Here is a 25,513-nt window from a genome sequence, read left to right on the forward strand (position 1 = left end):
AGCCACGGCACAGTGTGGACATGAAGCCTGCCCTTGGTTTGTTACCTGCCATATGGCTTTCCCAATCAGTGCTCGCTCTGCTGGTGCAGTGCCAGCAGAGAGGGGGAGAGAGAGTATTATATTACATTGTATAGCAATCAAAGAATGGACTGCACCAGTATAATGTAGACCCTGCATATGACACCTTTTAATATGTGTAATCTTCTGTAAACTGCTTTGGCGACAACATGTTTTTGTGTGTGCCAATAAAGCTATTTGAATTGAAAAAAAAAGAAAAATGTAGATCTTTCTAAAGGAGCATTTCAGGTCTCTGAGCTGTCCTGCTTTATCCTCCCTTCATGCTCTACCAGCCACGTGTCAGGAGAGGAAGGATGACCGCAAAATGTCCACCATTCATTACACTGACTGAAGGTGTACAATTTAATAGGAACACCTTTATATACAGTATGATTGAGTAGTAGACCTACAACAAATATTAGTTTAGTGAACGTTAGTGCATTGAAATTAAGCTGAGTCTTGGTCAGAGATGTGTTGATTTAACTTTATGGTAATTTGTGATTCTGTAGTTTGTGGTGTTATAGTGTTGGATTGCATTATGCTCTTAATAGATGTTTGCAATAATTTTCACCCCGTGTAAATATGTGCTTATCAAGCCAAGAAAAGCTGGGCTTTAGCAGAAATACATAGTTTTGCATATACAGTACATTGCACTATTTTTTTCCTACCAATTCATCTTTTGGTTAGTTTTTGATTAATTGTTTAGTCAATACAATATCAGAAAATAGTTTTTGAAAATGCCCATCTCAATTTCCCAGAGCCCAATTATTATTATTAACAATATTATTATTATTATTATTATTATTATTATTATTATTAATAATAATAATAATAATAATAATAATAATAATAATTTAATATTATATATATATAATACATATATAATATATATATATAATATAATATACAAATTGTAAAATTATATTATTTATATTTTTTTATTAGATGGTCCCAAACCCCAAAATGTTATATTTATAATGCTGTAAACCAGATATAAGCCACAAATCAATACATTTGACAAGCTAGAACCAGGAAATGTTTATCATTGTTGCTTCATAAATAGCCTGCATGATAATTAATTGCTTATCAAAACTGTTTATGTCCACTTTGTACATAATTTCAACACCAATTAAATGCAAATTCAATTGCTCATGTTCACATGGAATTAATTTCATCCTGTTCATTTGGACACGTGATTATATCTGAGCGGTGTGTTCTCATATCGGAGCAACACTGTGAGCTGTGCGGTCCTGTGGTGTTGCTCTGAGTTGGCTATGTGCTGCAGTGCAGTGTTGAGCTCTGCTGTGTGTGTACACTCACTCACAATACTGCAAGATGAGCCTACGGGGGGCACTGTGATCCACGGTGTGATCAGCGTTATGGATTAGTCCTGATCCTACCACACTTGTTGTCTTTGTCCCGTTAGTCCTGTAAGATATCACTGATGTTGGTTGTTGTAACTGGTAAGTTGTTCTATTATTGATTAAAGGCTCCTATATGAACAAATGTCCACAGCAGGTTATAACCAAGAGCCTTCATGTTTGACTGTAGACCCATGCAGCGAATGCTCTTGTCCCTCTTTGACGCAGTACCCCATATTAATCAATAGAGGGTGCTGTGTGACCTCTATTCTCCACTGCTCGGTGGTTCTTGTCTTCCCAATTGATCTCCTGTGACGACCAACCGTAATCTGTTTCACGTGGTTAAAAGGGCAGTATTATGATCCTTTGATCCACTTGAAATCACAAAATGACCCACAGTGTTCATCCATACTGTAATAGCACAAATACAGCAAGGGTTTTTTGTTCATCCCATCATCTCATTTTGGCTGATAGTGACTAACACTGCTGCTAAAATAACTCTATAAGCCACAGTTGATGGTGCAGAGGATGGCACAGGCCTGCAGAACACTGTATCTCACTGTAGGCTGTGGACCCCTGCCAGCAAACACACTAGAGACTATTGAGATGGATTCAACATGAGCAGCATAGTAAAAACCAGCAGCCTCTTCTGTATCTGTACAAGAGCTACTGCTGCTGGCTGATGTGTTAATATGATTGATGCAAAGCAATAAGATGCATGATTATTAGCTTTCCTGTCATTATGACTAACTGATTTAATGAAGTGTTTGTTTGGGAAATATTCTCCAGACCTGTGCGTCCATGTGACCTGTCCCCGATGATGAGGATGACTAAATTAGAGCAGGAAATGAGGATATTGTCCCAAGAGTTTCACCTGTGGTGTGGGTGTAGATTAGTGTAAAGCTGACATTTACTCTCAAGAATGACTGGCTAGAAAGGCCAGTCCAAGGACACTGTACTTCTCACTTGTTAACACACACTTGACCTGCAGAATGGGGTATTTCAGGACATGGAAACTTGTTATCCGTAGCTGTTCTGAAAACCATTTTTGGGGCTTCGAAGCTTCGGTGAGTAATATTTGAAGGTATTTCGAAGCTTCACGACGCGGTGCAGCAGGCTGACATGTTCTTCTGTCTGTCTGTCTCCATCTCCCCCGTTTCAGTTCCCGGGACAGTGCTGCTGCCTTACTACTGTGTAGACACACACACACACACACACACACACACACACACACACACCTCTACACATAACAAACAGCGATATCCGTCTGAAAATAACTTATAATAATTAACGTTGAATATGAATTAAGGGATTATTCCTTATTTCATGGGCTATTTCGGGATTTATACATACTTATAAAAACCCCAAAACGAAACATTCAAATACTGATTAGGAGGTTGATTACGATGGCAATGGTTGAAGCTTTGAAGCTTCTAAGCATTGGGGTCAGCCCTCGTTATCTGCCACCAGCAAACTGTTGCTGTTTTAGTTTCAAGCTGATGATGAACCAGCCAGTCATGCATTTTAAATATCTGTTCGATAGTGGCCTTTTTAAAACTTTTCAACTGTTTTTATATTTTGTAAATGATTGTTTTCGACAAACTTCACATGTCAGTGAATGTCACAGCAAATTTTCCGGTGTTACATGGTGCAATTTTTTGGGTGTAAATGTTGAGTTGGCTGGTATTAAAGGAGAAGGGTCTAGCTGCAGAGGTAGAGCTGCAGGCCACCTCCACCGTCGGACCCTTTCCGGTGTTACACTGAAATCTGTGACCTCAGAGAGCCAGCAACACATGAGGTCACCATTTGTGAAGGCTGTCGTCAGAAAATGTGACCCCACTGTACCTGTATAATAAATGAGGCAAATATGTGACACACGAAACTAAATTGTTAAAAAACATACAAACAACTTACATAACAACATACAACAAAAATCTGTTGAAACGGTCTATAAAATTAAAGGGACTGTTTGTAACTTCTTACACATATAAATGAATCCGGGTCGGTGTCCCATGCACACTCGCGTGTGACTACACTGTTCAGACAAGACTCCAACACAAACAACACGGAAGCACCAAAACCGCAAAGTTATATCTCGTGAAGCCCGTCTTGCAAAACAGTGTTGGGGACACGGGGGAGACCGAAGCATTGGTCTCCAGGGCCGGAGTCTCTGCTGTACTCTGCCTGCCTGCTTGCCTTAACTCACACACCGCGCTCGTTCTCGCTCTTTCGCTCCACTCTTACGGTCAAACGCGCACACTACACACTGCAGAAAACTTCGTAGCTCTGAGAATATCTAGTGAATGTACAGTGGACGTTTGTGCAGAAATAACTGCTGCAGCTCCTCCAGACCAACAGAGGTTTCTCGTGTCTTGTGATGTGACGGGGCTCCGCAGCGAGAAACGTTATCGTCTCCGACCGGGTGCCGGTGTCTCCCTCCGGCCGCGGTCGGGAGGCTGAAGCAGGAAAAGCCAACACTAGGATCAGCAGTGATTCATGGAGAGACCTTCGTCTGGTCAGCTAACATTACTGCCAAGCAGGTGAAATATAGAGTGATATTATGGTTTTAGCTAACGTGTGTCGCCTCACTGTTTTGACTGATGCTCGTTCATGTCTATGTAGAGCGAGCACAAGCGTGAGCAACAGGACGCTGACTTACGTTGATTTAAAGGCCACAGGTGTCGCTGTTAACAAGCAATTTCTGATTTTTACAAACTGTCCCTTTAACTATTATATTTCAGTAAGCCAAACCAGTGTGACAGTGTGCCACCATGCACATCACAAGAGCACTGTAACCTAAACAGCTGGCGTTAAATGGTATTCAGCCATCACTGACTGTATTATTCACATGGTGTTTTTCCTACAGTGACTTTTCAAAATAACTTCCGTGAGGTAAGACCTTTACTTTTTCTTTCCATTAGTGCCTACGTGATAGTAATGAAAGGTAAATGGACGAGGAAATGTTTAAAGCTGGCGCTGCATGGTCAGCATGTGAATCACAATGGTTAATGTTAGCTAACATTAACTTAGCAGACCCAGGTTATTCACTTGCAAGTCTGATAAGAATAAAATGCGACATGTTTCACACTTCAGGGACATGTGTAAAGAAGCACAGTGCAGGGTTATAAATATATTCCTCTGTAAGTTTGATAGTTAGAGCTGGTGCTGCAGCAGCACATAAGATGACCACATGAATTTGACTGCAGAAGGCGGGTAGCTCTGGTCAGGTGTTGACTTGCGGACTTGAACTTGGCTTATTTTACTTCGGTCAACTCTCTGATAGAGACTCCAGCAGAGATAATGTTATGTTAGAAGCACCACAACGGGTTCATTTTAAACATTAATCTAGGTAGCTGACTGACTAATGATTCCTATAGCAGTGGCTAGCTCAGATAACAATCAGCACTGCTGACCAAAAGATGTTAGTTTGTTCCGGGACATGGCCTGTTTTACTTTAGTCTAAACCAGGGGTCAGCAACCTTTACTATCTAAAGAGCCATTTTAGGCAAAAAAACAACAACAAAAATCTGTCTGGAGCCGCAAAACATTTGAGCATTGTGATGAAGGTAACACAGTTTATAGTCTAAGTATATAGTATATAAGTCTAATGCAGTGAGGGCCCAAGAGCAAATGTACTACGGAGTATTAGGGCCACATTGAGGGAAAAAACATCTGAGATTTACAGAATAAAGTGATAATATTATGAGAAAAAGTCGTAATATTACGAGAATAAAGTCATAATGGTACGAGAAAAAAAAGTAATATTAGGGGGAATAAAGTCATAACGTTACGAGAAAAAAAGAAAATAACACGGAAAATTACTACTTTATAATATTATGACTTTATTCTCATAATATTAAGACTTTTTTTCTCGTAAACCGATTTTTTTTTTTTTTCCTCAATGTGGCCCTAATACTCCGTCGTACCGTCCTACCATAGACCTACAACAATTATGAATAAAAATTAAAATGTAAACAAAAAACAGTTATTCAGTTCCATTTTTAAAAAGCCACAGGGAGCCACTGGAGAGGAGCTAAAGAGCCGCATGTGGCTCCAGAGCTGCAGGTTGCAGACCCCCGGTCTAACATTACTAAGTAATACATACTAAGTATGATGATGATCATTATTATACACTAAGGTTATCACAACAGGTGTAATTTAATTAATTACAACAATTAGTACTGCTGCCAGATTGGGAGGCTTGGCTTTGTCCTGGTACAATAAATCCAGCTGAAAATACTGTAAAAGAAGTTAATGGCTTGCAATGAATTTATTTAATCTAAGTTTCTCTATCAACCACAACAAAAATGTGTTGGCTGCTCTCAAATAGACATTGTTAATTTAAATTACTATAATGCAACTTTCTTCACACTGAAGTATTGTGCTTTTTAATTCAAATATCACAGGTGCAAAAGGGTACCAGATTTCTAGCCTGGCAGCTGAAGACCAGCTCAAGACTTGCTGCTGATGTATGATGCCATAACATCTTCGAAGATGCTTGAAAGGTGGGACACAACCTTCAGCCTAAGGTCATAGAAGGGGAAAAACACTTAACTTGATCAGCTGAGGCCCGCTCTGTTATGAAAGCAGCTGAAATATGATGACACTGAAACCAGTAATGATACATGTGGTACATGTATAACTTGAAAGATCATGGGAGCTCATTGCCACAGATGTTCATTTTTACTTTGTCTCTTTTATTCCCTGTCAGACTGGGATAGTGATTTGTCCTTCTTCCATCTATTGCCACCTGCAGCTGGACGCAGAAGAGTCACAATAAGCCCCACTGATGCTGTGGACAAACTTGTGCAACATTGCACATTTTCACAAGGTACATTTTAAAACTGTCTTGTAGCTTTTAATATTTTTGCTATTGGGGCTCAAAACTAACACACTGTACCAACATACTGGGAATAACGAAGACTAACTAGATTATATGCCTATAATAAATTAGTGTAAAGATATTTAAAGGTACATCATTACACAATGAACAGAAACCTCTGTTGGGTAGCAAAAGTAGTTTGCTTTTTCCCTCTGAAATTATGTTATTACTGTCACGTTGTGATATTTTGTGCTTTGCTGCAGCATTAAGGGGAAGAGCGGGTCAGCAGCTGTACCTCCTTGCTGCTGTTTCATTTGTCAGACTTTGCATAAGACCAGCCAGTAGATGGTATCTTAATGCAGAACTTTTAGTTTCTATCTCAGCTCAAGGTTGAAGCTTATTTATGCACACGCTTGACAGTTTTTCGGTTTTCTCTGGTTTCAGATGTGACAGGCAGGAAGTTTAGATGTGAGCAGCCAGTTTAACTCATTAAAGCTTGCCATAGCTTATCACTAGGAGACATCACCATTAAAACACACTGAACATGGACCAATAAAACCATTTAGTCTGAGTGATGTGGATAGTGGTGAGATGCTGGCAAGATTACTAAAAATCAACATGCATAAAGACATTTTCTGAACTAACTGGGTAAAGCTGAATGAGATTTAGGAAAGGCCTGGTCATCTGCAGTTCCACTGAGGGTGACATACTAGTGTTCGCTAAAGTAACTAAGATACTTTTGGTAGACACTGCTTTGTTGTCGATTAACTTTTGATTGGCCATTTCAGTGAACATTGTCATGCCTACAAAGTAAAGTATTAGATGGAGAAGGGAAGGATGGTGTCAAAGTCGACACTGCAGATTTACGAAACGTTTGATTAACAAAGTGCATATGGTTCAGATGGTGGCTTATACATTGTCTTTGTTCTCACCAGTCTACTTTGTGTTTACATAGCTCATTGTGATTTTAATTAATTTCAGAACCTTATGTAAATGTGCCCGCTACATATTTTTAGTAGAGCCGAAATTAATTTGTGTGAGATTTGACAAATTACCCCCTTCAGTTCTTAGAACAATACGTTATTTTGCCAGAAATTTGGTCTTCAGAATGATTTATTAAAGTCAGCTTTAAGAAGTTTGCAGGAAAGAAATCAGAAATGTAAAGTATTTTTAAAGTGTAATTTAACTCTTGATGCTAAATGGGAAAATATTCAGTACATGTTTACACTTGAGAGGCAAAGGGGAAATCTGGGGTTAACACCTGTAGTGCTACAGTTAACACTTGTAATGACAATTTATATGTCCATGTAGTGTTAAAACACACTGTAAAGTCTTAAATGACTGAGTACTGAAAACTTAATTTAACACTGACTAGTGTGGACCTACAGTATATAAACACTGGGCCAGTGTGAACCTTAGCTATCGTAGTTGATTTAAAAATATTTTGCTGTATACACTTGAACTGTAACATGACATGACAGCATTGATAGTGAGGTTACATACAGTATGCTTCCATGTGTTGAATAGGCTGCCTCTTCTGTCTCCTTTCACTGTGGTGAGTTTGCATGTGGGTGTGCGACGGTGTATGTGTGTGGCTCTGTTGTATCCCGTCCACTGTTTTTAGAGGAGCACTGGAGCGGCTAATATGCTGGCGGGTGCTGGCCGTCACACTGAAGAGAACTCGAGCAGTAGCTGTGTGTTTCTTTCTACCCCCAGGTCCACACAACCTGTCCCTTTGTGTCCCAGGCAGGACCACCCCAGGGACAGTCAATTTACACTGGGTGCACTCTGAAACACAATAATAGGCTTATGGGTTTTTAAGTCCATTCCAGTGGTAAAGCATGTTTTAGCATAAAAAAATATTTCTTTATACGTTAGTAAGAATCTCGCCACTTGTGATCTACATATAAACAGTGCTCATAAATCACTTGTTTGAAGCGGGCCTCAGCAGCTTTCAGTCAAATCACATGATCTTCATTATCACATGGAGTCTGCTCAGTTTTTTGTGGAATTACGGATGTTCAAATTATATTACAACTTCCACTTTTTCCTGAACATTTGAGGAGGTTCAAAGTTAATTCTTGACTTGGCAACAGCAGTTTTATGCCAATATAGATGAAAAGTGCTCAGAATAAATGGAAATCATTTGGTCATTTAATTTCATCAAAAGCTCCAGAATCCTGTCTCAACAAAGCAATTTCTGAGCACATGTTCATGTTACATGTACTAATGGTGATAATGTCACGTTTCACAAATGATAAGACGCCCGCTAATTGCTAATACATTTGGGAGTCCTACAGGGTTTTAGCAAGTGGTTGCATGTATGGCATTTATTTTGATTCGTGAAACATGTCAAAATGATCCGGACAGGAATTGATTTCATGTTGCAAATCAGTTTGCATTCTTTGAACGAGTAAAACCGACCCCAGAACAGCTACTAAATTGACTTTTCAAATGCTATTTCCAAGGTCAATAATGAATTTCAGATCAGTGGTTGCGTTGGACTTTATCAGTTGTAAAAACTTTATTGTAGTCTATTATTAACCGTCGTTTTATTTTTATTTTTTATGATGATGATAAGACATTTAAAGGTGGAGTCTAGACTTCTAATCCAATACACTTCAAATTTGTCAAACTTGTCAAATTAAGCAAATATCTTCTTGCTAGCTGTCCGTGAGTGTGCTGAAAAAAATCCAGTGTTCATACACAACCCTGGCTTTGTAAATGGCTCGGACCAAGCCACTAGGGCTGTACCTAATGACATTTTTTACATTTGAAGCTTCTATTGAGGTTTTCGATTGAAGCTTCTGTGCCTGTGTACGGCAGCAAGTGAAAAAAAAAGTTTTTTAAAAGCTAAACGCCAGAAAATATGGATTGAAGCAGAATATTTCGTTAAATAAAACATGTGGAAACGATTACATTTATCTTTTTTCTATAAATTTTGACTTTTGGACTGAAGAGACAATTACAGAGACGAGGACGTGCCGCCGTGGTGGTGGTCACTGTGTTTGTGTTTTTTAAATAATTAATAAACAGAAAAAGCTTATAGATTATGCATTTATAAAGTGCATGGAGAGAAAAGATCGGTCACTTTTCATGTCAACACTAGTGACAGCGGAGGCCATTAAAAACACTGCGGCCGTTGTGCCTAAGCAGGCAAATATGAACAATGCAATTTTACTAAATTAGACAATTACAATTAAAATCTGAACAAACCATTTACAAGAACTGAACTTGAATTGACCTGCTGTAGGCTAGCCTGAACTCAGAACTCGCTAATCAAACGCATCAAGGAGATTGCTGCAGAGGCGATTGTCATTCGTTTTTGCGTCTTTGCCCTGGACAGACGACATCTCATGGCCGTTTTAATTTTGTTCTGAAGGCTGAACCTGGTCTCTGCTGCCACACTGGAGACAGAAATTAACACACTTCTCAGGATTTTCTGATCCTGCAGGCACTTGCTTCAACCGTAGGGAATCCAGCAGTGTGCGCTCCCTCTGCACCAATGCTGCAGTCACAGACGCGCTCCAAGGCCTCCAGTCCGTCAAAATGATGGACGGCCTTCAGATTTTTCCGTCATTGCTTAAAAAATTCAGTCAGTGACCGAAAACATTTGGCTAACGCAACCGCTGCTTCAGATCAGTATTTCTTTTCTTATGTTGGGTCACTTCTGATACGTTTGTCCTGTTTAATAACAGTATAACAAGTTAAATATACTGGGCTGTTGGCTGATTGGTTGGTTGATCTTCTGGTTAGAGGTCATTGGTTGTTGATGCTGTTGTCAGATTACAGACATAAATTCCAAGCTGTGTAAATGTATTATCTAGGCATACTTCATGTTACTACCATCCCTTTTCCAAAGCAAAACTTGCCAATGGTTTCTATTTAGTTTCAGTATGGAGCAGTAACTTGCATCATCATTATAAGTTACATCATTGATGCATGGTAATGCAGTTGCCTTTAGTGCGCACTTTGAAAATACATCCTTGTTGCTGCATCCTAAGGAAGCTCATGTCAGGTTTGAAAGTATAACACAGCATCAAACAGGGATTGAAACAGTTTGAAACGGGGTAACAGGATAGACTTCGGAGACCAGGTCCAAAGCACACCGGAGTTCACAGATTTAAGGCAATCAACTTTATTAAAGACTAACGTTTTGACGCCAACTGCGTCTTCATCAGAGTCAAACCGATCTCAGACTCACATTACCTTAAGTAACCTCCCCTTATTGGGAACTGATTCACCATAGGCTGGAAAAATGGGAAGTATAATAAATAACATATATCACGACCATAAAGATAAATATATCCAACATCCAAATATCTTATATACCACTCCCTAATGAGGAGCTCCAGTCTACAGTGGGAAACGTTTCAAATGGGGTGTTGTGTTAAAGCATCTCTGTAACTGTGAAGCTACCATGTTGCTTGTCAGTATGTGATCGGTGTGGAACGCCCTCAACTCCACAGGGTTTCTACAGGTTCAGCCTCAGATGATCCAGCCACTATACCCAAGTGGTCCCAAAGGCTGTGTTAAAAACCCGCTGTAAAACTGCCCCTCCATTAGCTGAGCAAGAGTATAGCCTAACAAGACCAATTTGGTTGGCTAAGCAAAAACCTCCTTATTACCAGTGCAGTCAGTCCAGCTGGTGATTCATTTAGGCACATTCCCCAGGAGTTCGATATTGTGATGGATCTCTTGCCACGGAGCTGTCAGCCCGTCAGTATTTGTGTTTGTTTGTGTCATTGCTAGGCCACATGACCAAGTGATTTGTGTAGTAGCATTGCAGACAGAAGGCAATATCACCAGTCCTATTCATTAGTATGCTGCAGTATAGAGAGAGAGCTGCTATCAGATCAGGGGAAGCCTTGGCAGGAGAGCAGAGGAAAAACAGAGAGACGGAGAGACATGAGTACAGGAAGCAGCAGCACATAATGAGGGAAACGTACGAGGAATGGCTCTAAAATATGGTAATCTTAATTTTGTTAACATAAATTTGCCATTAAATAATATACACAGCCAAGAAATGACCCTGATTTAATTTTCTTAAGAGCACTTCTCATTCAAATTGGTCTCAATAGCATGAGTCATTCAACTGTTAACGGTCAGAAAAGACCTGATAATTACTGTAAGAGTAAGAAAAGAAATGACACATTGAGACAATAGGATGGAGAGTGATAATATCCTGCTTGTTTTTGTACAATTTCTAATGTTATCCTCTTAAATATCTCACAGAGGAGAGAACAAATAAGCCAGAAATTAGATGCAGAAACCTCTAATAACAGCTATTCACCAGCTGTCCCTCCTTTTTGTGTGTGTGCACTGAAGCACGTGTGTTGGCATGCGTGTGGACTGTGTGTGTCTGTTTGTGTGTCTACTGTATCAGTGTGAACTGTACTTGTGATGTATAGTGAGCTGGGCAAAGAGAGATGTTAAAGGATATTTTTTGCCTGCGTCAGCAGCATTGCAGGGAGGAGGGGAGGGAGAAGGAGAGAGGCAGAGCAATACCAGTAAACAGGTGCCGGCTCTATCAGCTCCTCTCTCCCTCTGCACCTCTTTCTCACTGCGCACATATCCACACATGCATTGTACATGAGCACTAGACACACTTATACTATAATACATATATTCTTACCACCCTATGTCTTTTATTGTATGTAAAACTATAACAGGGGATCAGGGAAAGAGGAGAAAAGGAAGGCAAGAAACCAGAAAAAGAAGTCAATGAAGCAAAGCTTTTGATCTTACTGTATCACACTTTACAATCGACGGCCAGGGAGTGATGTAGAATAGCCTTTTATTGCTGGCAGCCTCACTCTAATAAACACAAGCACACTGCACCAACATCCTTGCACGGGTACCAATCCAGTCTGCTGCAGCGCCTAAACAGTAGAGAGGGAGAAGGGTGCAGAGAGAGGGGGAGAGAGTAAACGAGTAAGAGGCAGGTTTTTCTTTCCCCTCATGCATGTTTTAGATTTTTTTTTATTTCCTCTGGTATGTGTGTGTGTGAGTGATTGTGTGATTGGCTGTGGTGATGACGGGTTCCCTGTGCAGCCTAGCGATCCTCCACAGATGGACCCACAGCGGGACTGTGAGATGCTGAGAAATTAAATACAGGAAAAGGAAACAAAATCAATGCAAGGAAGGAGAGCTGAAAGCTGCTCAGGCTATTCCTCAACTGACTGTCAGTTCATCCCTCTTGAATCTTTGTTGAGAGGAGAGGGGGGGGGGGGTCGAAGCAGTTTCACAGAATGTCAAAGCAGTGAAGGGAAGAGAGATGTAGAGAAGGAAGACAATTCAAAAAGAAGGAAAACCTGTTTGTTCACTGCTATTTATCTTTTTTCTTCTTCTGCACAGAGAAAGAGGGAGACCACAGAGGAAGGCAGTAGAAAAATTGAAGGAGGGAAGTGTACGTGAGCGATTTGAGAGAGGGAGTGTGCGAGCATTGGAGAGTGAGAGAGAGAGAGAAGGAGAGAGAGCAGCGCTGCAGTAGCATCCCACAGCAGACGGCTGAGGACTGCCGATGTGTGTGTGACTGCACTGCTGAAGAGGAGGAGGAGGAGGAGGCAGAGGGTGAGCACGCTCGCAGACTGCAGGGCCATAGAGGAACACAGAGCAGCAGCGGCAGCGCCAGTGTTGGCCGGCACCAGGTAGAAGTCCCAGCGCTGTCGCCCCCCGCAGACCACCGCCGTAGGATCTGGACACGCCAACGCCGCCCAGACCTCCACTACCAACGCCATGGCACAAGCCGCCAAACATCTCCGCAAGAACAAGGATTTAGAAGCCCAGCTAGAGCAGGATCGCAAGGACAAGGAGGAGGAGAGGGCCAAAAAGAGGAGTCGCTCACGGGATAAAAAGCGCAAGGTACTGGGACTATTCACAGGTGGGGTAGTCAGGGGTGGAGTGATGGGGGGGTAGGGTGGGGAGGGAGGGGTGGCTGGAGAGGGGGGCAGGAAGGTTGAGACGCCCCCCCCCCCCCTTTCTTTCTCTGTCATGCTAAGCTGTGGTCAGGGGTGCCGGGGCACACATGGAAACTCAGTCATGAGTGTGTTTCTAGTGTGTGTACACACAGTCTCCCTGGCACACATGTATGTCCTGTGCATACAGACATGGGGAAACGGTACAACACACTGCATGCTCTCCTACTCCCCTTGACTTGCTTTATACCTGCTTTATTGACTGTCCTGTCTAAGTCGTCTGATAAGGCAGTGTAGTACTCTAGCTCTCACTGTGTCTCTGTCCCTCGTCACATCTCTGTCTCGTCCCCTCTCTCTCTCTTTGTTTTCACACTGCGGTATGGTGTCAGTGAGCGAAATTTCACTACAGCACTAATTATCCACGAGGACCGCGAGCTCGCCAATTTCCGCAAACCGTCCGTTCTCTTCTCAGCTTTTTCCTCTCTGTGGCATTTTAATGACTGCAGAGCAATACCTGCAGACTTGTGTCTGACCGAGAAGTCCCAGGCAAAGCCGGAGCGACTGGCAAGGGCTCCTTGTAAACAATAAATCTCTGCTCCGCCAGTCACCGACTGCAGGGACGCATCACCAAGCTTGCCGAGTCTACTTTATTCCTCTGGCCTCTCGTCGGATTTCACTCCAACTCATTAATGAAAATGAGTCATCCGCAGATTGTGCTGTTGTGTATCGGTGGTAAATTGGTCCTCAGCAACCGAGTATGAGTCCAGCCGCCCTGTGAGCCTGCACCGTGCCAGGCTGGCTGTAAACCAATCTGATGCTGATGCAGTAGAGACAGTGTTATGGACAGAAACACAGCGCAGCTTCCACTTTCACAGAGAGGGGAGGCAGGGTTGAAAGGCTGGTGTAGGGATTAGATTTTTCTTTTTTTTGTGCAAGGAAGACGAGAGGGAAAGGTGGTATGACTCAGATACACCTGGGGTAGATGTCTCTCAGTAGGGGTTTTGCTCCTCAGTTCTTCAGAGAGTCAGACGCAATCGTTTCATCACAGACACACATGCCACCACTCTGTCTGCGATGACTGACATGAGTTACTGTATCTCCATATTCTCTACCTCTAACCTCTCTAAGAGATGCTCGGGTGCGTGTGTTTTATGCATGTGAGTAAGTGCAGTATGTGCATGTCTGGCAAGATGAGATACAAGGAAGGAAAACCTGCAGCTCTAACAGTATGGATGAGGCAGGGATAAGATTTCTGGCGAGGGTACTAATGCATCCCAACTTTGACTGAAAGTGTATGGTTTCAGAGGATCCCATATCACTTACGTAACCATGCAGCTTAAGTCTTTCAAATAAGCTTCCTGACTCCCCTCCAGCTCCCCCTCCCAACCTCTCTTCCTTTTTTTAACACCGGCTTACAGCCATTCCTGGTTTCTGGGGCAGATGTTAACACTGGGGGAATTCTCTCTCTTTCTCTCCAGTGCCCTCTTTGTTTCCTCTGTGATGCCCGCAGCTACGTAGTCAAATTCTACAGTCTGTAATTCAGGAGCTTCCTTATATTGCATGGTGGTTAACAAAACCGCCGTCACATTTGGTTGTTTTCCTTCTTTGCCGCTCGACCCCTGTTTTCCGCTAGTTGTTCCATCAGCTGTCTTGTGTATCGACCTGCACCTCTGGAGTGTCCCTATCCTCTCGGTGCAGGCAAGGTCAACACTTTTCTCTGTGACAGAGCTACATTTTTCACCCTATATGTTTTGTTCACACACATACTAACACACATGCACACTCACCAATTTCTTTCTGTGTCATTTTGTCAGCAGCAAACCAGGCTTTTGTTATGTGAGCTTCAATTTCCTTCCTCACCGGAGGCCTTTCAACCGTTTATCCTGCACAATTGATATATTTTGACATATGAAGAATCACTCGTTGCTTCTTTAATTGAGCTTTACTTGTACATTGAATTGTTTCAACCTATTGCGGTTGATTTATTGTTGCTCGGGTATTTTTAGTTGCAGTAGCAGGAGCAGGAGCGCAGTGCTCTGAAAGGATGACGGTGTCAGCAGGTTACTTCAGACTGTCACCTGGTCAGTTGGTCTTGTGGCCTCTAGGGGCTGCTGGTTGGGCTCTCAGAGTCAAAAGCCTTATTTATTAGGATTGAAAAATATCATTATAATATATTGTGATTATTTTTTTTATTATTTTTGAGTGATTTTGATATGATTTGTGATATTAGAGGGAATGATCATTTTAAAAAGTATTCTTATTTTAATTTAAAATCATACTAAAATGATTCTGGTGTGATTTTTAACAAATGTTGCGCCTCCTGCGTTTTGGAAATTGCAGCGAATACGATTTTGATTAATTGTGCAGCCCTATGATTTACTTTCTAGTAATACTTTTTAATTTATCATCTTTTAATTTTGATTTTCTCGAAGGGATTGTTTTATTCCCTTTAATGTTCTAATTGTGGCTAATGTATGTTGGTGTTTTACATGATTATTTCCATCCCTGTGGGGAAACAAATCTGTGTCCTCTGATGAATGACCAGAGTCTTAAAGCCAACAATTCATCATCATAGGCTGAAAGTGCCATTTTAATTGGCTTCATGGTGTAGTGGCATTATACAGCACAGGTCAGTTGCTGAGCAGTGGCTAATGCTGTCCTCAAATTACTTTTATTGATGAGTTTGCTCCTCTTGAAAAATGAGCATTGTCAGGATGTGAACAAAGCCCTATTGTCCTAGTCAGCACCTATTTTCACCTCATTCTGTATGTGGGTTTGTGTCTACATCTAACGCTGCTTTAGTGTGAACTGTGACGTGGTTTACCTGTCGAGAATGGCCCCAAAGTATGAAGTAGTGCCTTTCTGTGTTTGTATTGTTTGTCTCATATCAGCATGACAGATAAAATGTATCTAGTGCAATTTTTTTATTTCAGGCTGTTTACTTATTTTAAGATTCAGAATTATTCCAAGGTCACAGGAAATGTACACCTGGCATTTATTTCTAAACTGACTGTGTGAAGATTGAAAATATATCAACACTCCAGGACCACATCATTTTATTCATTCTGCTTGTGATATTCTGGCCTTTGCGTTCTTTACATATTAGCTGCTTAATTTTGGTAGGTAGATAAAAGGTTTTTCAATCTCCTGCTTTAAATACAAATGTAGAAAGACAACAAGAATTGTGAACATAAAACAGAACATGAATCAAGGTCTTTTTCTTCACGACATTTAATGCAAGTTACAAAATAGTGCAAGTTCAAATTTAACATCTAATGCAAAGTCTTAACAAAACAAAATAAATTTGTCTTGTGAGTTGGTAGTAAAAATAAAATTGTTTCAGTTGGACCCTTAATGACCATTTAGAGATCTGCTTCCTCCCGTTACCAGTTGTTTTAGAGCTGCAGTATGTGATCAGTACTTGGTGAGCCCCCAGGGTATCAGCAAATCCAATGCTCCCATTCAGGATATATGTTCAGAGCAGTATTTTTGTGTGCAACAATATGGATTTCTCTCTCTGGTGTCATTTGCCTTTTGCTCAGTTGGTTGGAGCATGTTTTGCGTTTCAGTGAGTTTTAATCTGGTAACAATGTTGTGACATGGGATGTAAATCTCTTTACATGCATCTATTGTTATTGTTGCAATAAGGGTGGCAAACCATGATTTTCATTATCAATCAATCTGCCATTTTTTCATTAATAATGTTGTCCAAAAAGCAGTTTATTTGACTTAAAAAAACAGCAGTTATTTACATTCGAGAGGCTGGAACCAGTGAATTCTTGGCATTTTTGTAAAAAAAAAGAAAAATGACTTCAACAAATAATGAATTTCTTAAAATTGGTGCAGATTAATCTTCTTTTTTTTCCGTTTCAACTTTAGTTGTGATTTGGGACAAACCTTCCAAACATCTCCAAAGGTAGATGGCAGGTGTTGTTTTGTCCAAACAAAAACTGTCCAAAACCAGTTTTTCAGTTTATTGTACAGTAATTTACTGTAATGTAAAATAATGATGCAAATTCTCACATTTGAGAAGCTGGAACCATCAACTGTGAAAAAATTAGATAAAGAATTAATGAAAACAGGTGCTGATTACTTTTCTGACGATCAACTAATAGTTGTAGCTAGGGCTGCAATTATTTTCCTTTTCCATTAATCTGTCGATTATTTTCTCGATTAATCGATTAGTTGTTTGGTCTATAAAATGTCAGAAAATGGTGAAAAATGTCGATCAGTGTTTCCCGAAGCCCAAGATGACTTCCTCAAAGGTGTTTTATTTTCCACAACTCAAAGATATTCAGTTTACTGTCATAGAGGAGTAAAGAAACCAGAAAATATTCACAATAAAGAAGCCGGAATCAGAGAATTTTTTTCTTAAAAAAATGACTCAAACCGATTTTAATCGATTACGAAAATAGTTAGCAATTTAATAGTTGACAACTAATCGATTCATCGTTGCAGCTCTAGTTGTAGCTAGATAAAACTGTATTGATGTAAGTTTTGCCAGATCATATGTAAAGTCTGTGTTTAATGTTGCTAAAAGGTCATCATTTGTGTGCACATCCGGTTTCTGTTAAGTCAAGCTTGTCCGTTACTTGCAAGGCAGTGAAGTGCAGAGAAAGAGGACTGACCACTTAGTGGTGCTGGTACTCAGACCCATCAATACAATAAGTCTGGTCAGGATGCACTATGGCTCCGTTGTTGCTGTAGATTGTCTGGCACTCAGAGGTGTTGGCTGCAGCTGAAGATCGCAGCCTATCAGGCATCTTACAGGTACAAATCCGCCGCATAGACTCTCAGGTTCCTAAACAGCAGCCTCGGTGCAGGACTGTGCAGCTAACATGGCTGCCGGCGAATATTGCAATGGTGAGAGTTCTATCTAAGCGCCATCTCCATCTTCATATAAAGTAGAGGTGGCAGCGGTGGATCAGCATTCCAGCCTCGTCTCTGTCTGCCCTCCAAAGTCTCTTACCCTCGCGGCCTGGACAGGAAGCAGAGCCTTCACTGAGGTTAATGTGTCTGAAACCGATTGGTACTGTAGTGCTGTAGGTGTTGATGCTGTGTTTATGTGTACAGTATGTATGACTGCGTGTGTTTGGTGCAGTGGATTATGCGCTGCAGCAGTGACTAAGCCCATCAGATTCAACTCTAGCACCTGTCTGCCTGCTTACCTGTACCTTCACTGTGATCAAACTGATGAATTTTAAATGAACCATTCTTCAGGTCAAACTGTTGGCAGATGGAAATCAATTTCTTTATTGGCTGCTATAACATGTAAATACTTTTTATGGGTGTGGATCTTTGTCTCGCATCTGGAACTTGGCTTCAATCGATATCTGTTTCAGACACATAAACAGTGGCCTCTTATTTCACCTCTTCTGAGTGTCTTTAGTTGGATATTGGCTGGTTCCCCCAACAAAGGCTGTAACTAACGATTATTTTTATTATCAATTAAAGGGACTGTTTGTAACTTCTTACAGGTAAAAATCAATCCGGGTCGGTGTCCCACGCTCGCATGTGGCTACGCTGTTCAGACTCAGACTCCAACACAAACTACACAGAAGCACCAAAACCGCAAAGTTATATCTAGTGAAGCCCGTCTTGCAAAACAGTGTTGGCCGCGGTCGGAGGACGCGGGGGAGACCGTAGCTTTGGTCTCCAGGGCCGGAGTCTCTGCTGTACTCGCTCCGCCTCACGTGCATGCGCGCACACTACACACTTCAGAAGAGTTAGTTTAGCTCTGAGAATATCTAGTGAATGTACAGCGGACGTTTGTGCAGAAATAAATGCTGCAGCTCCTCCTGACCAACTGAGGTTTCCTGGGTCTTGTGAAGTGACGGGGCTCCGCAGCGAGAAACGTTATTGTCTCATACCGTGTGCCGGTGTCTCCCTCCGGCCGCGGTCGGGAGGCTGAAGCAGGAAAAGCCGACACTAGGATCAGCAGTGATTCATGGAGAGACCTCTGTCTGGTCAACTAACATTACTGCCAAGCAGGTGAAATATAGAGTGATATTGTGGTTTTAGCTGATGTGTGTCGCCTCACTGTTTTGACGGATGCTCGCTCACATTCATGTAGCATGTGCACACGGGCGAGCGCGGGCAACAGGACGCTGACTTTCGTTGACTTAACGGCCACAGGTGTCGCTGTTAACAAGCATTTCTGATTCTTACAAACAGTCCCTTTAAGCTGACGATTATTTTTCTGATTAATCGATTAATTGAACGTGCTATTAAGACTTTATAGGAATATTTAGAAATTTTAGGATTACGCTTATTCGCTGCCTTGCTGAAAGTTAGATGAGAAGATCAATACCACTCAAGTTGCCGGGCTATTTCTTGGCCCGAGCAATAACTTCTGGAGTCTCTGGTGGTTGCCTGGCAACCTCACGGTGAGGCCCAGACTGCAGGTAACTTTGTTTTCTGTAAAGATCAAACAAACAAGATATATAATGTGTTAATCACTGAACTTAAGAGGTACTGGTAGACGGAAGGAGCCGGACGAACTGTTTTACCCTGTTTCCAGTCATGAGAGAATGAAGTAGGAGACCTCTTGAGTCCAACACATTTACATATTCATAGGTTGTGTATTTTTGAATTATATGGAACAATGTGGAAAGCCCATATCAGACGGAACATTTTATTCAAAGCAGATTATTATTATTTGTTATTATGTGTTTTTTAAAATCTGTCAGAAGATGATATTTTAAAGTAGACTCAGTCTTAAGTTAGAAGTTAAATAGGTCATAATTCATTCACTATTATCTTTTTCATATTGTTGTGAAAACATATCCTTCAAACAACTGTATTTATTCAAGTTTCTCCCCAAAAACTACATTTGAACCCATCATAACGTTAGAGTTTACCTTCGCCCATAACTCATTTTTACTGAATAGAGCCTGAACGCATCATAATGTAAAACAGGGAAAAATTAGGGTGTGTCCCCTGGCGGCGTCAATAGTGAGTTTACTGCGTCCCAAACACTTTTTCTATTGTTCCTGGGACGCCGTTAGTCTCGAGTCCTGGCAGTACACAGTACCTATGGCCGAAAAAACGGCACCATTTTCAGAAATTTTAGCATTGACTTGGTACCAAAGTATCGGTTCTCGTGACATCCCTAGTCACATCCCACCCCTACCGGTCCACGAGACCACTCTGTGACAGCTTACCGGTCCTCACATCCAGTGTGAAATTTGTATTTACTTTCTATTCTGAGAGAGAAATTGGATATTTTTACTTTCACTCCTCTGTAGTTGGGGTTTTCTGGAGCCAGTATGTAGTGGCTGTTTAACTGCATTTTATTGCACTTCCACATAGATCTTGGGTTTTAGATTAGTATTAAGATCATGTTAAGTCTTCATAAGGTCACTAATATGTGTGTGTGTGTGTTAGGCTGCGGCTCAGGTGGCCCTGTGGAACCCCTTAGATAGATGAGTCAGCAGGCCGGGCCGAGGCACTCACTCATGTTGATGGAGCCTGGGAATGAGTCTCAGTGAGTCCAGCTCCGGGCTGTACAGTAAGTGCTGCTGGGGCAGGTTGGCCGTGAGCTGCAGCCTACTCTCCTTTAATTAAAGCAGAACTGGAAGGCGCACGTGAGGCCAATTCACCAACCCCCACCTCTCTCCTCCCCTTTCCTCCATTTACCAGGGCGATAGCAGGTCTTTATTTATGAGCTGAGCATGATGAGTGATTCCAAAACAGATACCCCACCACATCCAATCAGGTTTATGTGATTAGAGAGACGAGACGATTCCCCTGCTCAAAAGCTACTCTCCAATCTTTGGTAAAATAGAAAAAAATATGATGAAATAAACAAGCAAAAAGACATCAAGCATCCAGCAGGCAGTCCCTCTCTGCAGGGATTCGGCTTCCCCAAAACTCCAAAGCCTGAGGATAGATAGATTTCGGTTTCATCCTCACTGCAGTGATTCATTCTTTCATTTTAAAACTGAAGCCACAAGCATCAGCTTCCACTTATGTTGTGTTATTATTTCTGTAATAAAAAAAGCCGGCAAGATACAAGAGCATTTACTGGTGTGTTTCCCGGCTGATGATTGTAAATGAAGCTGAACTGACACGTAGGACTGCAGTGCTTTCAGCAAAGCATTAGTCTCCCAACAACAGGTTTTTGTAAACCTCCAAAAAAATCTTAACAGCAGCGGCATCCGTCTGCGTTCGTCCTCCCACTGCACGGTTAAATCTATTCACTTGTGAGACAGCACGTGAAATGATGTGTCACATTGTGAGGGGCTTCCTTAGATTTCCCTCCTAGTGCCTCCTCTCTATCTCTCTCCTTGGCCGATTGCGCTAATCTCTCCTCCCAATTGTTATTCTAATAGTGCAGCTGTTATGTAACTCTGAAACAAGAATTGAGAGATCAGGGTTATTGAAATGGATCCTCACCCAAATAAAAGGGGAGAGAGCGAGAGAGAAAGAATGAGGCAAGATCTTCTTACAGGAATTTTATAGGTCATTGCTGGACAGTTTGTTGTGAAAAAAGGAACGATTTTGGTGTCCGTTACCCAACCTGAACTCTTTTCCCTTTAAGCTCCTTCTGGCTGATGAGAGAGGAGAGAGGAAAGGACAGGAGGTGGAATAGGGAGCTTAGTGCGGTTTGATGTCCAGGTACTCTGAGTCCTGCCTTGATATCCTCAGACTCTGCAGCATCTCTTGGACTGATACGTGCGATAGCTGGGAGCCTCTGCAATGTGCAACCTACCTACCACTTACTGTATTGATTTGCTCTGTTTTGCTCTGTAGAGAAATATTTTATTTGTCCAGGGTGTTTGGCTTTAAACAACAGGGCATATAACTTACAACAGCAGGTGTTTTGTGCAAGTTGATGCATTTTTCTATCCTCATCCATCTTTTACTGACCTTATGATTTTATCACCATCTTTCCTTTTCATTCATGCTTCAGCACACAAAAAGGAAATAAATTAGTAGGTTAGTATGAGTGATGACGTAGGGCTGGGCGATATAGCTTATGAATAATATCTCGATATTTTTAGTCTTTATAGCGATATATGATATATATCTCGATTAGGGCTGTCAATCGATTAAAATATTTAATCGTGATTAATCACGATTAATCGCACATTTTTCATCTGTTCAAAATGTACCTTAAAGGGCGATTTGTCAATTGTCAATTGTCATTTGTTATTGGCGGTAAATTAACAACGCAAAACAATGACATATGTTGTCCAGAAACCCTCACAGGTACTGCATTTAGCATGGAAATATGCTCAAATCCTAACATGGCAAACTGCAGCCCAACAGGCAACAACAGCTGTCAGTGTGTCAGTGTGCTGACTTGACTATGACTTCCCCCAAACTGTATGTGATTATCATAAAGTGGGCATGTCTGTAAAGGGGAGACTTGTGGGTACCCATAGAACCCATTTTCATTCACATATCTTGAGGTCAGAGGTTAAGGGACCACTTTAAAAATTGCCATGACAGTTTTTCCTTGACAAAATTTAGTGCAAGTTTGGAGCGTTATTTATCCTCCCTCACGACAAGCTAGTATGACATGGTTGGATTCCTTGGGTTTTCTAGTTTCATATGATACTTATCTTCACTCTAGCTTTAAAACTGAACCCGCTACAACCTCCAAAAGATGGATTGCGTTAATGTGTTAAAGGAATTTGTGGCGAATTGGTGTTAACGCGTTATCGCATTAACTTTGACTGCACTAATCTCAATAATTTCTTATTTTCTCTAAAATAACACAACTGTTTGATTAAACCTTTTGATGCGTGGGATCATACCAGCTTGATCATTCTAGCAAACTAATCTGAACGCTCTGAGGTGGTGTACTGTCATATTGAAGTCAGATTGTTCTTTGGAAATGTATTCTTATTCAGTTTGACTAATTCACACAATTGAAATTCAATTTTTTTTTTGACAGTCAATATTTGTACTTCATGTTCACGATATAGTCATTTGCTATATCCCACGTAGAGCAAGCCGCAATACATTGAGTATATTCGATATATCGCCCGCCCCTATGATGACGTTGGGTTTGCACAGACCTTTGCCATATGACGTCATGCTGCTAGCATGGCTAAAAACAGCAATGACGATCTGTTGGTCAGTCCACCACTTTGGACCAGACCGAAAAATCCAAACTCTCTGCTCTACTCTGCTGATGTTGGAATTAGGCTCAAAGCCCTGTTGTGTGCAGCCTCACAGAGCTGCTAGCATAGCTGTATTCTTGGTCTTGTTATCTTAGGTGGCAAAATACATAGGTCTACATTTTAGAGCATGTATTCTGCAAGTTTGCATGTATTTTTGTGTTCAAGGCGAGCACGCCATGTGTAGGACTGCATTTGTGTGTGTGTGGGATGCACCTTATGTGTTCGTGATTGTGTGAGGATGAACGCTCAGACTGAAGGAATAAAGCCCAGGGGTAGAGCCACAGAGGAGGAGAGTGAAAGGAGGAGTGAAATATCAGAGGAGCGTGGGTGACCCCAGGGTGACTCTGCGCCCTTTTCCTCTGTATTGAATGACGGGTGTCTTATTTACCTGATTGATATGATGATTCCTTTTTTGCCGTCTACCAGAGGGAAGAGGAATAATTCAATTCTAAACCCAGCAGTACAGTAGGTCATTACAGCAGCGCAGCTTCCCGGCTGTAATTCTCAGTTCCAGTTCTCTGAGTGCGGACAATAGAGAGCGTCTGATGCATTTAATGCGATGGGAAGGAGAAGATTGAGTTCATGATTGGAGTCTGAATTTCCTGACTGAATTAAACCTGCGTAGTCCAAAGTGGCGTCTTGAAATACAGTATATATGTTACAGCAGCTTAGTAGAGCTTTTAAGGACGGGATTCAGATTTAGTTTTACGGCTATAACAGTCCTTTTGGGTAACAGATGATGACATTACAAGACCAGGACTTTGGCCTTGGTTAGCGCCTTGGAGTATCACTCTACGCTCCCCGATGACAAATCTTACTTAGTGGAGTGCAGATTTCTTGAGTCATCTAATCCTCGTGTCAAGTGTCATCATGGTGTCGTAGCATCATGGACCTGTTATTAAAAGCTTTAGTCATTTGTCAACCCCTTCATCTGGATCCCCTGGAGGCAGAGGTGGTGTCACTTTGATTTGATCCTCTTCCTCATCCCACCCAGCATGCACAGTGATGCTCTGCTCTCCAGGAGAATGGCCAATAACATGTAGATACACAGAACATAACAGGACCTTCATTCAGTCATTCATCCATCCATGCCAATGTTGAAGGAGCTACATGTGCAGTGACACTGCTAAACATCGTTATTTAATTACCTTGGCTGAAATATTGTGTTATTAACAATCACTAGCAACTGTTTTTAGGACTGGGATGATACACCTATACTGATTCAATACTATCACGATACTTTGGTGCCGATTCGATATGTATTGCGATTTTTAAGTATTGCGATTCGATATTATGATTTATTGATATTTTGTTAACTTTTTAACACTAGGGCATGGGAAAAAGTTGAATCATACACTTCTAGGGACTTTTAATCTGAAAAATGTCTAAATTAATACATTCAAATGTTTGATTTTCAGCATGTATGTAGTCAGAGATGTCCTGAAGTCAAATATATCAGTCATTTTCAGGCATTATTTATTACATTTTCCCAGCAACCCAAAAATCAAAGAATAAAGTCATTTCCATCACAAATTAGTGGTGTTTTCTTTTTAATTTATAAGGGACATGTAATGTTTTAGACTTCTGGTGAATATAATTAAATCAATCCTATTTCCATATATGTATTTTGCATATACAGTTCCCTTTGTTAACACCTTATTTTGAAAGCTGGATGTAGTCACACTTGTATACGTCTGTCACTAGCTCTCCCCTCAGCTCCGTTTTCTTTATACATCCATGGTCAGCTCCATCGAGGCCATTGGGATGCATTTAACATAAATGTCAGTATATGGGTGCTCTACAGTTGTAGCGTCGGCCGATTTGACTACAGAGATGAGAGTGACGTCTGACTTGACCGCACGTTACCGCAATACGATAACGTTTCCTGTCCATGACAGAGTTAGCATGCAGCTTTAGCCATGATGTCTAGCTCTGCTTTTCCTGGTAATGTTTGCAACCCAAAGTGTTTCCATACTTTACTGTATGTGTAGTGTTTACCACGTTGGATTTAATATGTGAGGGTTCAAGTCGTATCCACGCCGACCGTTTTGTACTTCCTCGTTGCGGCCAGCTGCGGTTTGTTTTGGTTGATGGATACGGAACGGGTGTGACGTCACGTTAGTCAGACTACAACAATAAAAGCAGTAACTTCCTTCTACCTCTGTATAGACTCAAATGGAATGAAGCAAATACTGTATATAGATTTGGGCATTCAAAAATGTA

General features: G+C 41.3%; 1 protein-coding gene and 1 long non-coding RNA gene across 2 annotated transcripts in view; both read left to right on the plus strand.

Annotated features, from left to right (window-relative positions):
• Positions 1-25,513, plus strand: part of ank1a (ankyrin 1, erythrocytic a) — a 125,470-nt gene that overhangs the window by 9,005 nt on the left and 90,952 nt on the right. The window contains exons 3-5 of the mRNA XM_037777678.1: positions 5,825-5,923; positions 6,130-6,249; positions 12,598-13,104. Of these exons, the coding sequence (XP_037633606.1) occupies positions 12,979-13,104 (126 nt within the window). The 5' untranslated portion in view covers positions 5,825-5,923; positions 6,130-6,249; positions 12,598-12,978. The remainder of the gene's footprint in view (positions 1-5,824; positions 5,924-6,129; positions 6,250-12,597; positions 13,105-25,513) is intronic.
• Positions 19,255-21,070, plus strand: LOC119492901. Its single transcript, XR_005207866.1, has 2 exons — positions 19,255-20,667; positions 20,799-21,070. It is a non-coding gene; the product is annotated as an uncharacterized LOC119492901 (long non-coding RNA).

Source organism: Sebastes umbrosus, chromosome 8 (assembly GCF_015220745.1).
Source record: "Sebastes umbrosus isolate fSebUmb1 chromosome 8, fSebUmb1.pri, whole genome shotgun sequence".
Classification (NCBI taxonomy): Eukaryota; Metazoa; Chordata; class Actinopteri; order Perciformes; family Sebastidae; genus Sebastes; species Sebastes umbrosus.